Genomic DNA, 16,563 nt, shown 5'->3' on the forward strand with positions numbered 1-16,563 from the left:
GCCATACTGAAGGGAACTGTCAAATCGTTACCCACGTTCTATAAAAGTTTGTAACGAAAAAGAGAAGAAACAGTTACTGATTAAGGAAATGTCGTGGTTCAATGAAAAGTGGTTGTTTAGAATGTAGGTGGCCTGGAGCAAAGAGGCTGTATGCGCGCGCAGTGGTAGTGGCAAGGCGCGAAGGAACGCGCGGCAGTCGCTATGAGGCGTGCGCGTAGCGTCACGGGGCCGCTGCGGCGCGCTCACCCCGCATCGGGGGCCACCTGGAACGTCCAGGTACTACCTCCTCATATACGCTAATATGTATACAAACCCATCTTTCAATACAATACCTCTCCCGAAAACCATAAACTTTACTCGAAATGGATGATATAAGTAAACATATCTGTGTTTAGTGATTGTGACCGATTGAGGCAAGGAACTTGTTGAGTTGAGGACTTGTTGCGCACGCAACTCTTTTAAATACAATAAAACTATTATCCCAAATAAACGGAGATTGTAGGTAGAGGAAAGTCACCTAAAGTTCTAGAAATACATCAATGTAACAAGGGCACATCTGCAAAATTACAACTTTTCAGGAGAGAGGTTTAAAGATTCTGCGAACACAATTAGTTGATAACTTTTTGCCTAAATAGGAGAGATTAAATTTCATATACATGATTTCTTTCATGTAATTCGTATTATTTTTATTACTACCATGTGATAAAAGCACTTTTAACGTATGATCACATGTGACTTTATTATACCTACGGTACTATATGTACATAGAGTGGATAATATCTCTGAAATCCCGGAATAAAAGATAAAAAAGCAAAACGTATGTGTAACGTGTATAATTACGGCTATGGAGTGGAATTACCTGTCTGCAGACTTGTTCCCTGAACGTTATAACTTAGGCCTTTTCAAGGCAAGAGTAAATAGGTATTATTTAGGTGTGCATGCTCCATCGTCGACCTTATCGTCACTTCCCACCAGATGAGATGGAGGTCAAATGCGCACTTACATTTTATAAAAAAATATATGTATAATAAAAATTTTCTTCCAAATACGCTACCGTATAAAATAATTACTAGTTACACATAAAAACTATAAAACTAAATAAATCACAAAAATTTTAGAAAGTTTTTAGCCACTCTATGTGTAGTACTTTCTTGACTCTTAGGTAAATACATGGTAAATCACGCTGCTTTTTCCGATCTCTGCCTATAAATCACGAAAAAAAATAAGAAAATTTCCCGTTCACTGAAAATGTTATTGAATATCCCAATAGACTAACCAGGTCCTCCTGACGAACTGTGATTATAATTTTTTAATGTCTTACATTATACTATATTAAAATCACTTACTTCTACAACAATACAGGCCTATTTCAAGTTTTGTTATATTTTATGTTGTTCATAAATATGAAACGTTGCGAACTTTTGAATAATAATGAACCTAATAACAAATCAAAACAATGACGCAATAACGAACATACTATGCCTAGTCATTTCAATTTAACTATTTGAAATATTACCATTGCTAAGTATCGTATGTTGTTTTACTTCTGAAATTTATTGTGCAGGTGGTGCGAGGCAAGATGAGCTCGCAATGTTTGTGGCATGCATGCCGGGCGCTCTCTGCAGGATTGCTCCTTATGCTGCTTGGAGCTGCCATGGCCACAATCGGTACGTTGTACTTTCGAGTTTGAATATACAATTATGATATTTACTTTATTTTAAAAAATTACAATCGCTTTAAATGCTTCCACCTGCGCCAGTATGAGTTGAGCCTAAATCCATTTCGAGTACTATGAGACGACTTTTACGATTTTTTTCAATTCAAATATATGGAACGAAACATTTCCAATACACATGTCACATGTAAAGGATTTGTCGCTCTGATCGTACCATAGCATTTCCATAGATTTAAGTTTTTACAACTGGGGTAGCCAAAAGTTATAAATGGATGGATTTTGATTTTATTGAGAACTAAAATCGTTGCGTGTTCTAGAAGTCGCAACTCGTATTGACTTTGCAATGGATTTTGACTTTGCAATGGCAAAGAAAGAAAGGAACGTGGAAAAAAGTCGAGAGTTTATAGGCTCACCTGTGACACATGTAAGAATATATAGGGCTTTACATTATTTATTTGACGGCCTCCGTGATCGAGTGGCTTGCACACCAATTTTTGCATGGTGTCGCCATCTCTGAGGTCCCGGGTTCGATCTCCGGCCGGTTCAGTGTAGAAACTAACTTTTCTATATTGTCTCGGGTCTGTGTGTTTGTGGTACCATCGTTGTTTCCGATTTCCATAACACAAGTGCTTTAGCTACTTACTTTGGGATCAGAGCAACGTATGTGATGTTGCCTAATGTCGACTGTGGAAATTTGAAATGTCATAAGGAACGTTTTTTGTCGTAATGGAAAATGTCCCTTACGACATGTCAAAATTCGATATGTCGACAAAATTATTACCCTTATATCGCCGGTGGAAATTTGGAATGTTCTAAGAGATATTTTGTCGTTAGAACATTTTCCTTTATAACAAAATGTCTTTTGTAGTAAGGTCATTTCTGTGGTCGATATATTGGTCAAACACGACAGAGCTTTACGACTACATACAAGAGCACGTGTCGTCGTTTAAACATAAGCACCCAAAAAAGCCCAATTTCGCTAAACATTTACAACAAACAAATCATATTTTACTAGATTTGCTTTCATATGAAATATTTTACATTTTACCCATTGACTTACAAATAAATGGACGACGAGTCTAATACAAAAACCACGAAAAAAATGTCCCAAGTCAACGTATTTAAACGTAGTGACATGTAAAGGAATATGAAAAAGCTAAAACGTTGAATTTAAATTGTAATGTCATCGTAGTACTGTCTAATTTTGCTTGCTTCGCTGTCAGTCGAACAAACGAAGACTAAAGCGTGATTGACGCTCTGTATACGATTTTAACGCCCTATAAGTTCGGACACTTTTTAGCGCGGACCCGACGTCCATATAATTGTAAGTCAATGATTTTATCTTACTTCTTGAAGGCCTTCTTACTTTTATGACATGAAGTGACGGGACGAATGAAGGACTATCCACACACATCAGGGCCGAGCCCGGAACGTTGACGGGAGGTACTAGTTTGTATGAACTGCGGGCACGTCCCGGCCCCGGCCCGGACACGGACATGTGTAAACGAGTTCATACAAAATATACGCAACGATATTTTTTTAGCTCCTGACGGAGCACGGTCCGTCCACGTACCGGGCACGTCCCGGACATGTGTGGATAGACCTTAAGACGTACGCTTGGCGGTAAGCACACTCCAACGCAACAGTTGCAGTGCCTCTCCGAGTTTTAAATCGCAAAGATTTGAGGGTCACTGCTACTGCGTCCGTCACCTTGAGACATGAGTTGACATTGCTCATGTACCTGTAATTTCACCAACACCCTTCACAACCAAAACACGGTAATGATCACATTACTGCTTGGCGGCAGAAATAAGTAAGGTGGCAGTACTTCCCGGGACGAACTATTTCACAAGGAGCTCTACTGGTATTAAAAATAAAATTTTTGTTTATTTCTGACTTCACTGTATTTGACACAGTTTCAGTACATTACCCATCCAAAACCTTCACACTAGTACACAAATATCGCGGGATCCATCACATTAGGCATCTCGGGTAACTGGTAGATCATCGACTATATATTGGATGCTACAAGTTGAAGTTGTCACTATTAGACATAGGAAACTTATTTCTTTTTCTTATTTCTCCTGACCTTTCGCGGTAAGCGTTTCAGCCACTTACAAAGTGTCCTGACAAACTTGTTTTACGATTTTATATCTTGCCCGCGGTTTATGCTACTCTGTGCCAACCTATTTTGTCGCACTGTATAGTGGTATGGTGTGGAACATATCAAATTATCACGTTTGCCCTTAAGCAGGCACAAACGGCATATTGAAGATTATGTATTTCAGACGCCGAGATTATCTAACGACGGAACGAAATACACTACTATATACGAATCATAACACTATGAAGACTCTTTGAATTACTTTATGATAGAATAACTGCCAATAAACGTTCAGAAGCTCTAGTCAGTCTGCGCATTGTCTCTAGGACAGCATTTTCCCAAAGACAATATAGTTTAACAATAGATTGTCGGAATATAGATTAAATGATTATTAAGTGAATGGAGTAACTAAAAACTTATGAACAGTCCATTGACTTACAATTATATGGACGTCGGGTCCGCGCTAAAAAGTGTCCGTACTTGTAAGGCGCTAAAATCGTATCCAGAGCGCAAAATTCCGCTTTAGTCTTTATTTGTTCGACTGACAGCGCGATACTGCGATGACATTACAATTTAAATTTCGAATAGGTTGACTTGGAACATTTTTTTCGTGGTTTTTGTATTAGACCCGTCGTCCATATTTATTTGTAAGTCAATGGAACAGTCTGAAGAATTATTATAAATCGCTAAGTAAATTAAAGCTATAAGCGCAAAAGTGGTGTAACCCATATTCAATTATTTTTTTCTACAGTATTACTTTAAATGATACTAAAGTAAATAATTATTTTATATTTGGATACTATTATTAGGTATTAAAAATATTTAATTATTAATAATTTTTTTACACGATAATAGCACACAAATATGAAATAATTATGTGCTTAAGTATCATTTAAAGTAATATTCTAGAAAAAAAATGGAATGTGTGTTACACCACTGTTGCGCTGATAGCCTCAATTTAAGTAAGAAAATTTGTGTTGGTATATCGTTGAATTTGAAGACAAGGTGTAAGTGAAAAGCGGTGCGGGATATATCCTGTCATCGAGCGAGCGGTTCCGGCGCTGACACTTCCGGCTCGACGCATCCGGCGCCGCAGTGATACCTGTTCATATCGTTGGACATTGTTGGATCGCTATTCTAGTTGCGCTGTTTACTTCACACCTTCTAGCTCATAACAATTTGGTTGGGCTAAGTATCCCAAAACAGAGGAACTTGCTACAATCAACACTTGACAAGTGAGTAGACGTTTGGACCACTGTCCATTGCCTAGATTTATTGGATAGCTGCCAAAAAAAAAGTAAAAAATTTAACGCCAACGGGTAATAAGTAGATCTGAGGGCTACGAGATTTTTTGTGTGAAAGTGAAACAAGTTTTTCTTCTTGATTGGTAACAAAACATCAAAAATAACACTTGTGTAATGAAAACTACGAATTGTAATCATAAACAGAAGTAATAATGACCAGAAGTCGTAAACGCCGATATCTAAATCCTAATTTAAACCCTAATCGAAATCCGAATGTAACTTTTGGTATTTAGTCAGTAAAATTTCGAATAAACTTATAAATTATAGTAAATTATTATTGAGACTTTCAAGCGGGTTACGGGTGCTATTCTCGGTGACAAGATGGCAGCTATGTGGAAAGGGACATTACGCATTCAAGATAATGCCATATATTTAGCTGTGTGCAATACGACATATAAACGTATCGAAAGATTATCGAAGTAACAATTGTTCTTACTAAGCATTATCTCTAAGACTTTCATTACATAAAAGCTTAAAAGAACAATGTATTACCAGTGTAACGTGGCGGAAATGATAGTTCATCGTATTATCTATAGAAATTATGTATAATATGAAATTTATTCATTTGAATAAAACAATTATTTAGTACGTAATGTAAAATGAAATAAACCTCTACTTTCAAGTGGTGTAATTTTCCTTACGGTTTCACCCATACCGCGGTCACTACTTTTAAAACAGCTGGATGAAGTATCCGTACAATATATTCTTTGTTGCACTAAACAAATATAAAAGAAATATTAATTCCACAAAAGAAATATTAATTGAACAAAAATTATCTCTAAAAGAGATCTCTTCCAGCCAACCCAAGGCAGTGAGTGAGAACAAAGATCATAAGCTGGCAACAGCGTGCAAGAGAGAAAGAGGGAGAAATATAATAAACTAACAGATAAATAAAACGATAATAATCAAATAAAGGACATAGAAAATACATAACGTATAATAAGTAACGTCAATAAACACACTTAAACATGAAAGGAAATCAGTAAGGTAAGAAAATCAACAAAGAGACGTCAGCATGAAATTTTACGATCAACCTTTTCTTAAGAGAAGCAATCAACAGGTTCCTAGATTGCATATGGGAAGGGATTCTGTTCCACAACTGACCTGCACGCGAAAAAAAATTTGTTAAAAAAGTATTTATTTAGTAGCAAATAAATAATAAGTTAATGTGACTGTTACATAATGAAAGGCATTGAAATACGATTGTGGGTTTATGTGTTTTAGTGTTTTAATGCCTAATTATGAACAGTTACATACACTGCTTTATCTATACACATATTAAAAGCTCTCTATGATGTGTTCAGGAACCGCATGTTACGGCTGATGAAATGGCGGCAAATAAAAACTTAACTCACGCATGTCATACAACTTTTCCTTTATTTTTTCCATCCTTTATGTCCCACAAGCTTAGAGAATGGAACACACAACCGTAGTTTTTATTTTTTTTTTTATTAATAATTTTGGCTTGGATACAAGTCCTTTGAGCCATATCTTCGTTTAATTATGTTTCTGTAAATATGGCCGCCACAAAGAGGATAGACAATTTGATGCGGCGTGCTTGGATTAACTCGGAATTCATTAAAACGGGCCGATACGGGTAGTTTAGTTCGAGATTCGTATAATTTCGCGTTTTAATCTTCGATTAAGGCACAATAGCACTATCCTATTCCACTTTAAACTAGATTTCACAAAATAATTGAAAGTCAAAATAAAAACGACACTTTTCCCTCCAAAAGGCCCAGATCGAATCCGTAGTTTTTATTTAATTCATAGATAAACTAGAGTCAGCCTCAACTATCATATCGTTATCAGTATCGATATCAAGTAACGTGTGAAATTTATCAAAATTGTTTGCTATTGACATTTCATTTCGAATAAAATTTCATCTCGACTGATATTAGAATTGAGGTCGAATCACATTGTTTTGTTTTTCAGAGATGTTCGAAATTTTAATGTTATAATAAAATCGAATTCGATGTTATTATGAAGCAATAATAACATTTTCACAAATAAAAGAAAGAAATTTGTTCTAACAAAACAGTTTATTTTTATACTGGTCGTAATTTGTGGTTTTTGAACACATCATAGAGGCTTTACGATATGTGTGTAGATAAACAAAATAAATGAATTGACGAATGTCTCGAAACTGCACATTATACACATACCATTTTTATTCTGTACTGAATACCTACTTACTGTTTTATTAACTAAATAATGATAAAAACCCATTGACTTACAAATAAATGGACGACGGGTCTAATACAAAAACCACGAAAAAAATGTCCCAAGTCAACCTATTCGAAATTTAAATTGTAATGTCATCGCAGTATCGCGCTGTCAGTCGAACAAATGAAGACTAAAGCGGAGTTTGGCGCTCTGTATACGATTTTAGCGCTTTACAAGTTCGGACACTTTTTAGCGCGGACCCGACGTCCATATAATTGTAAGTCAATGTAAAACCCGACTATTTTATATAGTAAGGTCGGGTGGGGTAAGAGGAACACCGGGGGAAGAGGGACTAAAATGAAGCGTTTAGTCAAATTAGTTTCAACGGCTGTAAAGAGATGTCGTTACGATGTTCCAAATTTGAGAGAGAAAAGAAAATTGACAGTTGTGTAGTCTGAAAACACGAGATAATTTTTATAGAAAAACACGTACAGAAAACAGTAAGTTTTACTTTTTATTAGTTATTTCAGTCCAAAAACAACAAATTATACGAGTTTCATTGTAATCAAAATTGTAACCGCCAAAAACATTGTTGGAGTAAGAGGGTCTAGTACTTACGGGGTAAGAGAAACATACGTTCCTCTTCCCCCGTATCAGGGGTGACAAACTTTTTGATGAATAATGGAATCGTCATAATGGAATATTGTCCTATTCGAACAAACACAACTTTATATCCATAATATATATACATACTTTTAAGAAATTAAGTAAAGTTTTTTTCAAATAACGTTTTTGATTGTAATCGTAAATTTTACTAAAATTTGATGAATGATGTTAATTTCTGAAGATTGTTACAATAAATACACCACTACAATTTTATGTGTAAACAATCACACATCTTAAGGTAGTTTCTAAAGCCATCAGTAAAATTCTGGTAGCACATTTTTTTCCATCAGGAATTTTTAGAAAATTTAATATTTTAGTCGTAAACAAAAAAAAATTGCGTAAACTCTAAAATAATAACGTAATCTAAGAACAAACACAAAAATGGCTCATTGCAAGTTAGCTACGTGGCCACACTACTTCTATATCAAATTTCAATTGATTTAGTGAAACGATTGTCAAAGTAGAGTAGTTATGGTGACTAGAGAAGAATAAATTTTGTTAGAAATATAAATTTATTTTTGGACCAAACATTGTTTTTCTATTATGACGATGTTTAAAAAGTACTTAACTTACGTAATGTGTTGATTTGTAAACGAGTGGTTAAAATGCGCCTTATTATGCTTTGTATGTACTAAAAAAATTATAACAGGTTCACTTTTCTTTAATTTGTCACCCCTGACTTTAACTTATATGTTCCTCTTGCCACAAAATTAACTTTTCACTTTTTTTGATAACTATACGTTATTGCAATGGTTTTAAGATCAAATTCGATAGAAATAGTCTTACTTAGGACTTAACTACGGATATATTTAAATATATATTATATTTATACGAAATGCGATGACAGTTCCTCTTACCCCATTTTTTGGAGGAAGAGAAACGTTAGCCCAACCTGAACGTTTCTGTCAGATACATCGTAAGTATTAATTTTAGCGTAACGAATATTAAAATATGGAAAGCTGTTAAACCAGGGCAAGATTACAGTATTTCGAAATTCGTATAAGACATTATTTATACCTCGTAGAGTTCATAACAGTTGTCTCGAAATAAAGTATGTTCCTCTTACCCCACCTGACCTTAACTCTAGACTGTCTGACATAATTAATCCCTTGTTCGAGTCATCGATGCTGTTATTATGATGCCCTCCTCGTCACAACTAACGTATTTGCATTTTGGCAACTTTCGACATATTGACTCCTGCAGTATTTTTTCTTCGAGAAATGTCAACCCAGTTTAACAATAAAGCTGAAAGTAAAAAGAAATATATTTAAAAAACCGCTTCTAGGGGGTTGTGGTCTCGTTCCAATAATTACAGATATGTTAATAACCCAATTTCGCTAAAAATGTCGATTACGTTGGTTATACTAAGAAGGGCAGTATATACTACCCTTGGTTATCCTATTATTACTTATTTATTAAATTAATAAAACCAATCGTTTTAATATCACATTAATGTCGATTACTATATAATAACTGCCTCTGTGGCCGAACGGTTATTATGCCGGACTGCCACGCAGAGGTCCCAGGTTCGATTTCCGGGACGAGAGAAATATTTGTATGGCCTACATTTATTTCTCTCGTAAGCTTGGGTGTAATTTGTGGTTGTCTATGTGTGTGTCCATGGCACCCGCGACACAGGATTTCCCTAGTGCGGGACTATGTTGAGTGTGTGTTATTGTGTAATTATTTTATGTCTTCAACTTTTTATCTTTTATTACAACAATGAAATTAACTGTTTTCTATTTAGTTTGTTTTATATTCTTTTTACGATTGTTTATAACCTTGATATTTATCGTTAATTGTTATACAATTGTTTTGAGTACCTACAGCTCAGATTACACATATTACAATAGGACAGTTTGATATGCAATAGGGGAGAGTAAAAATAATATTAATATTCCAGGCTACTACGCCGACCAGTTATCCGTAGCACAAGAGATCCGCGGCAATGCCACGGTATCCGTCAAGGACGAGGCTCGCGGCTTCCATCTTAACAATCTTTCTTATGCTGGACCCATCGTCATGGGATTTGGAGGTAACCAATAAATAGTAGACAATAAAAAGCATTGCCAAAATATTGATGCTTTAGAGCACCCATGGTACCCCGTTGATGTCTTTTGTATGAAATTATTACACACGCATAATACACGCTACTGAAATTAGATAAGTTATTCAAACGACTTAAATAACTTTAGTAATAGACTGTTTAGTGATAGCCGGTTAATTGTTTTAACAGTCAATGACAATAAAAAGTCACGTACAAACTCAACCAAAAACATCATCAATCAAATTGTACGAACATAATTCTGTTACTTATAATGATACTTATTATATATCTCTGTGACAAGCACTTCAACGATAACAACGTGAAATTATGCTTGATAGATTTATAATGGTAAAAACAGTTAAAGCAAAATGACCCCAAATGCTCGTAGCATTACATAATGTTAACGTTGATTTGATTTTGTATTTCTTTTAATTTCACGTATTTCAGGCTTTATAGTAGTAGCAGCTTGCGTGATGACATTTGAGGCACGTGATAGCGCAGCGAAGGTAACTCCAGCGCGGCCTACAGCGATGCCGCGGCCAGCGCAGCGGCGATGCCCGCCTTGCGCTCCTACGCGGTTTGACCAGCTCGGCGTCTACCGTCTGCCGCACGTGCTGCCGCTACCGCATGAACTACCGCTCTTACCCCCGCATAGACATCACCACAGGCCCCATGCTGCCGACAGGTTTAAAACTTCTCGTTACAATCCCTTAGTTTCGGGTACCATCATATGATTCCATTTCGCTGTTTTATCTCTTGCCTTTTACATATATTAAGTCCTCAGTTCAACCACGACTTTAACAGCATTTATATTTAACCCCAGTAGTTACGCGATCCCTTTGCTTCAAATTATTATACATATCATCAAAACAGCATTTCACATTACGCTATCAAAAGTAGGTAATAAGATAGGGTAGATATTGGTTGAAAAGCTTCGCTTTCATCGTAAGGGGTTTAGGCAAGATAGATGTAGCAGAAGCGAGATGCTTGTAGAGACAGGTAGTGCGTATGTGTGGCACAGAGCGAAGGCGGAGCGAGGCTCAGGGCGCGCGCGGTTCAGATCTGCACCGGACCTGAGAGGCAGTGGTGCACGCGCCGTACCCGTTAGCGCGCTGCGTCGTCCGCTGCGCCGCTACGCGCTATCCGTCGATGAACCGCCACACTCAGCCGTCAGGTATTACGCGACACCATTACTCCTAGAATAAAAGTCGAACAACTCACGGCATATTGTTTTGGGGAAATATCGCCGATTTATCTTGGAGAAGCGTGCTGTTAGAGCAATTAAAAAATGGGATCCCCAAGTATTTGATGGATAAGTTTAAAGAAATTGAAATTTTTTTTATAACATCAAGTGACGGGACGAACAAGTGCGCCTGATTGTAAGCCACACGTATGTCTATAATAGATGCAGTTTCATTCAGAGCTCTAAATCGCAAAGATTTGAAGGGCCAGTGCACCTTAGACATAAGTTGATAAGTCCCATGTGCCTGTAAATATACATTTTTTTAAATTTTTTTAGTGCATTATTTTTAACAAATCTTTTTTATTTATGTTCAAATTTTTTTGTGAAAAAACTCCACTAGTTTATTATTATTATTATAGATACAAAAATTCGATTTAACCTAGTATTTATGTGGTCTGTGATTTAACCGGACTCGAACCAACGTCTGTTGACACACCTTTCATAAATATCTCACACAAAATTTTCAAAAGTTTCTCACAGATGGCGTTGATAGCAAAAAGAGCCGCATAAACCCAATACAAATATTGACCTTTTTACACTGGCATCACGCTACACTTATGTAAAGAAGATTGGTAATTTTTATTATTACAAATAATGATACATGTAATAAACGAGGTACAAAAATATTCCTACCATTCTACAATGTTCTGCACAAAGTCACAAATTATTTTAAAGAGCAGTGTATACGCTACTGTAATTCGATTTCGGTTGATATTCAAAATTTGCCATTCATGGAGTTTAAAACTGTCGTAGAACAAAAGCTTTATTTAAATGGTTGTTTCTACAGCTTCAGCAGTACGTATACTTGAACGTCAAAAATTCCATGAGAGTGACCCGTTTGAACCTTTCGGGATATTTCTATGTACAATACTTATTATTAAATAAATATTGTAAATAATAGGTATGAACAAATGTCTATTTACAAAGAACTACCTCTAGGGTTTCATATGAATCATGCCTATATACTAAATCTATGGAATAATGTGAGTCGTTTACATGAAAACGATTCTCACCGTCATTTTCGTAGTGACGCAAAAATGAAATGACAGATAAATTACTATTCTTACATGGTGTTGGGAGTTATGGTGAAGGCGTTTCTTGAGAGAACTCTCTGGGACATTCTGAGTTTTTCAAACCACAACCACCCCAATGCTAAATATTTTCGTTTATAAGTTAATATTTAATTTTCTTTGACAATCATCGACTATAATGGAATGTTAATAGAATATAATAAAAAAAACCTTAAATCAATGTTTAGTTTATGTTTAACATCGTGTAAACACTTCAAATTATCCATTTAAAATATTATTATAATTCACTTTATCAACAAGAAAGAATGCATGATTTTACTGCTATTTTGAGACCTATGCTTGTGGCAAATTTTCAAGAATCAGCCTTTAAAATCAATTTCAAAACATAGTTTATGCTTTTTTATGAGGTATGTTTTATGTCAATATGTATATTTTCTTACGAAAAATGTATCATGATCAGGATTTAGAAGCTGCTTGGAAGTAATGAAACAGTAGTCATACATTTAATTTCAAATTAGTCTACTATTGTACATTTTTTGGTCTCTTAACTTGTAGGTAGTTTAGTGCGTTTACATAGTAGCGACGGTAGCGCCACCATCGTCGCGGTGGCGCTGTCGTGATATACTTTACTGCACTCTGATGCGCGGCTACTCAGTGGCGACGTATAGGCTAGGATGTACAGGGGATCTTATAACAAACATAATGTTTTTATGCATTCTGTAATCTAGCAAGTTGCAAGCGTTGAGTGCATATTATATACTGGCGCGCTATAAAGATGGCCATTTCTACCACTATTCCCGTAAATCACTTAAAACGATCTCTATTCCCTCTGGGAGAACAGTTACCTAAATATCTACATCAGTCTGTGGTAATCGAGCTACCTACAATTACAGTATGTTGCGCATCACACTGGTGCGTTACGAGGGCTGCTGTGTCAAAAAACACTCAGAACAACTTAGTAATATTGTATAATAGAAAAGCGTTAACTTGCTTTGAACATCCAGTGGTGCAGCGGGTATCGAGCGAGCTGTGCGTCCAACAAATATTGGTGTATCGTGAGTGTCAACTCTTATAAGACGGCTCAAAAGGAAAAGTACCGCGTACGCGACGTACGTAACATACAGCCGAATTTTAAAAATAGATGTTGTTAGGTCAAGCATTGAATAAAGTAACTTACACAATTTATGTTGGAGGTGTACTTATATTTGATAATATAAGATGTATTATGGCTGTGTGACCACTTTTTTCGTACTTTCATGAATATGGCTCACTTATAAATAACGTTTAAAGTATTTCACGATCTAAAGTATAATTTACTTACCCATGTAATAAAGATATTTTAAATTTGAATTTTTGACTCTTCCTCAGTGTACATTTACTTACTAACCCTTTTCCTATAAGTAGTATTGCACTTCATTTCCTATAGTTTGTGGTTCATAGATATACATTTATAAAATAACATACATATACATAAATGACATACATGTAGGCAATCAAATAAGAGTTATCCATATAAATATAGCGTTTATTAATAACCTGTGTTAACAACAATGCATCAAAATGCAGCGCAAGCGCGGTGGAGTCAGAATGCGGCTCTCAGTCATCACTTGCGCTAGACCTGCATGGCAGCGGCGCATGCGCCGGCGTAACACTGCGTGTGCGTGACAACACCCGCCGCCGCCCGCTCGCCAGGCAGCAACGACTGCGAGACGACGCTTTACATCGTTAGTATCTAGAATATATGCTGCTAAATACCAACTGGCTAGCTTGGATTCAATTGACAAGCGTGTCACGGGGCTTTTAGGTGACTCGAAATTAGTGGAGGCGAAGCTGCAGAGCCTTGAACACCGCCGTAAAGTTGGCTGCTTATCGGTATTCTACAGGATATATCACGAAGAGTGTGCGGTGGAATTGCTTAATTAGATTCCGCTTTCCTCTTTCCATCTTTGGTGGACTAGACGTGGGTTGGGATTCCATCCCTACGTTGTGGATATTCCCAGGATTCGCACGAAGCGTTTCGCTTCCATTTATATGGCGAGCGGCTACAGAGTGGAATTCCCTACCTGCGGACTTATTCCGCGAACGCTATAACTTGGACCTTTTCAAGGCGAGAGTGAATAAGCATTACTGAGGTGTGCGTGCTATATTGTCGACTTCATCATCACTTTCCATCAGGTGAGATGGAGGTCAAATGCGCACTTAGTGTTTATAAAAAAAAAATTCCTTTGAATAAATTCTTGAAAAATTGAATTACTTTCATATTTTTATAATCGATTGCAGCAACTCCAGGAGAGAGTATCAACAATATAAACAACATTGAGCAGTCAATACAGAGGTAATTTTTTTAAACTTGTTCTAGTTACATTTATAAAATTTACTTATATGAGAGCAACAAACAAATTGCAGAGAAAATGTGGAAGAGATATGCAAGGATACAGTAGAGTTAGTTCGCCTATCAGTGGCGCACGAGCGGGGCGCGAGCAGCGATCCGGGCAGGCTAGAGGTGTCGCCGCCACCATCTCCGCGGCTAGTGTTAACACCGTGTTCACTCTCCGCCTCGCCACTCAACGACACCACCATCCTTATAGAGCAGCCGGAGCCTGACTGTCACGACGAACCCCCTCCGTCAACTTCCGATGACCCCGAAGCTCCATCTCCACCTCTTGAAGCACCCGATCTTCCCGCGGACAACACCTGTTGATAAAAGTTTTGAAACATTTATACAATATTTTGGTTATCCTATATTATACCTGAAGTGTTATACTATCTTTGAACTTTTCGATGTATCTTTAAAGACGGCGGCGATTATCTATTTTTTAAACACTGTTGAGTAAATGTGCGTAAAGAAAAAATAGAAACTTGTTCTATTAATCTAGCATTATGGTACAGTAAGAATCGGTGACGTAACAAGGCTGTGTAGTATGTACTTCGCCGCCCTAATTTGTAGAGGGTTTATAGAAGAGTTTCCCTTGTAGTCAGTATAAGCAATGTCGACGAAAATAAACAGACTGCTATAGTCAACAACGACTGAATCAGTAGATGTGTGTATTAAGTATGTAATAGGCAGACAAACGTTATTAAAAGAGGCGAAAATGAGGCCAAGAAAGTATAGGATTTATGCTACAAAAATACTACACATATTGTGAAGTATTTTGTTTACAAGAACTCTAAGTCTAAATCTGATTGAAATAAATGAATGAAATCTGAGTTTAAATAGCTCAAGTATCATATAAAAACAAGCGTTGGTTTAAATTTCGTATCGCTATTGATGTGCATTTTCTCCACTCATTCAACTTTATAGAGATATGTATCCCCATTTTATAGTGAGTAGTTGAAGACAATCCATATATAAGTTAATTATAAGCATATTCTTGTTCAGGAGCACATCAAGCTTAATACTTTGGGCCGTTTTTATCGTAAGCTCTAGTTGAATTGCAATCTTAAGTGTCAAGCATAACGTGCTCTTAACGTACTAAGCCATGAATCAATTTATTATGAAAGAAACATCGATAAATGATCATAAAAGATTTCAATTTGTTTGTAACGTGTTGCTTTGCAAATTATATAAAAAAGACTGATAAAAGCGAATTTTGTAAAAGAAATATAATCACATAAATAAACTTTAATTAACATAATTAAAGCATCCGAAACGTACAGGTACTATTTTTTCCACTTTCCAGTTAACTAATTTATACCAAGATCAGTCAAACAATATTAACTTTCTAAAATATTGAATTTTAAATAAAACAATAATAAACGATGTGATAAATATACATAAATTGCGATGTTTGTCAATATTGCATTCATTTTAGTCAATATAATAGTTTAATTACAACACTGTATGTACTGTTTATGATGAAAGTAGTGTAAATAATATGTGTGTGTTACAACTGTACTTCGAACTTATACCGTACATAATAATCTGTCTTCAATGTATTTGACAATATTTTGTGTTATACTTTTGTCAATTGTGATTAAAACGAATGTAATTTAGGCAAGGACGAAAAAACCCTGCTACGTTCCGTAGACCTTTGCTATAAACGTAGCATTTTTCTACACTTATAAGAAAGTTTCTTCTAACATTGATCGTCCAATATTGAAACACGTTTGTAAGGAGTCTTTTGACACTGTGAAAGACAGGTATCTAGAACAATAAATTGATAAAATATTGCGAGGTAACTATGTGTTTGAAATTGTAAGTGAAACTCGCATAAGGCCTATAAGTAGAAGACTATTTGTGTAATAAATAATGTATAAATTTATTACCTTACCTTTATCCTTTTTGATTTCATTTAAAAACCTGCTAACAATGTGTCGCACCTGGTGT

The 16,563-nt window shown here is 36.0% G+C and overlaps 1 protein-coding gene across 1 annotated transcript; it reads left to right on the forward strand.

Moving 5' to 3' along the window:
• Positions 1–201: 201 nt before the first annotated feature.
• Positions 202–16,074, forward strand: LOC113234159. The gene is made up of 8 exons (XM_026469430.1): positions 202–276; positions 1,565–1,667; positions 9,819–9,950; positions 10,410–10,647; positions 10,984–11,136; positions 13,803–13,960; positions 14,517–14,571; positions 14,643–16,074. Exons 1-8 carry the CDS (start codon positions 202–204, stop codon positions 14,935–14,937), a joined length of 1,209 nt encoding a protein of 402 aa, XP_026325215.1. The 3' UTR covers positions 14,938–16,074.
• The last annotated feature ends 489 nt before the right edge of the window (positions 16,075–16,563 follow it).

Source organism: Hyposmocoma kahamanoa, unplaced genomic scaffold, assembly GCF_003589595.1.
Source record: "Hyposmocoma kahamanoa isolate Upper Pololo Valley unplaced genomic scaffold, ASM358959v1 81, whole genome shotgun sequence".
In the NCBI taxonomy this organism is placed as follows: domain Eukaryota; kingdom Metazoa; phylum Arthropoda; class Insecta; order Lepidoptera; family Cosmopterigidae; genus Hyposmocoma; species Hyposmocoma kahamanoa.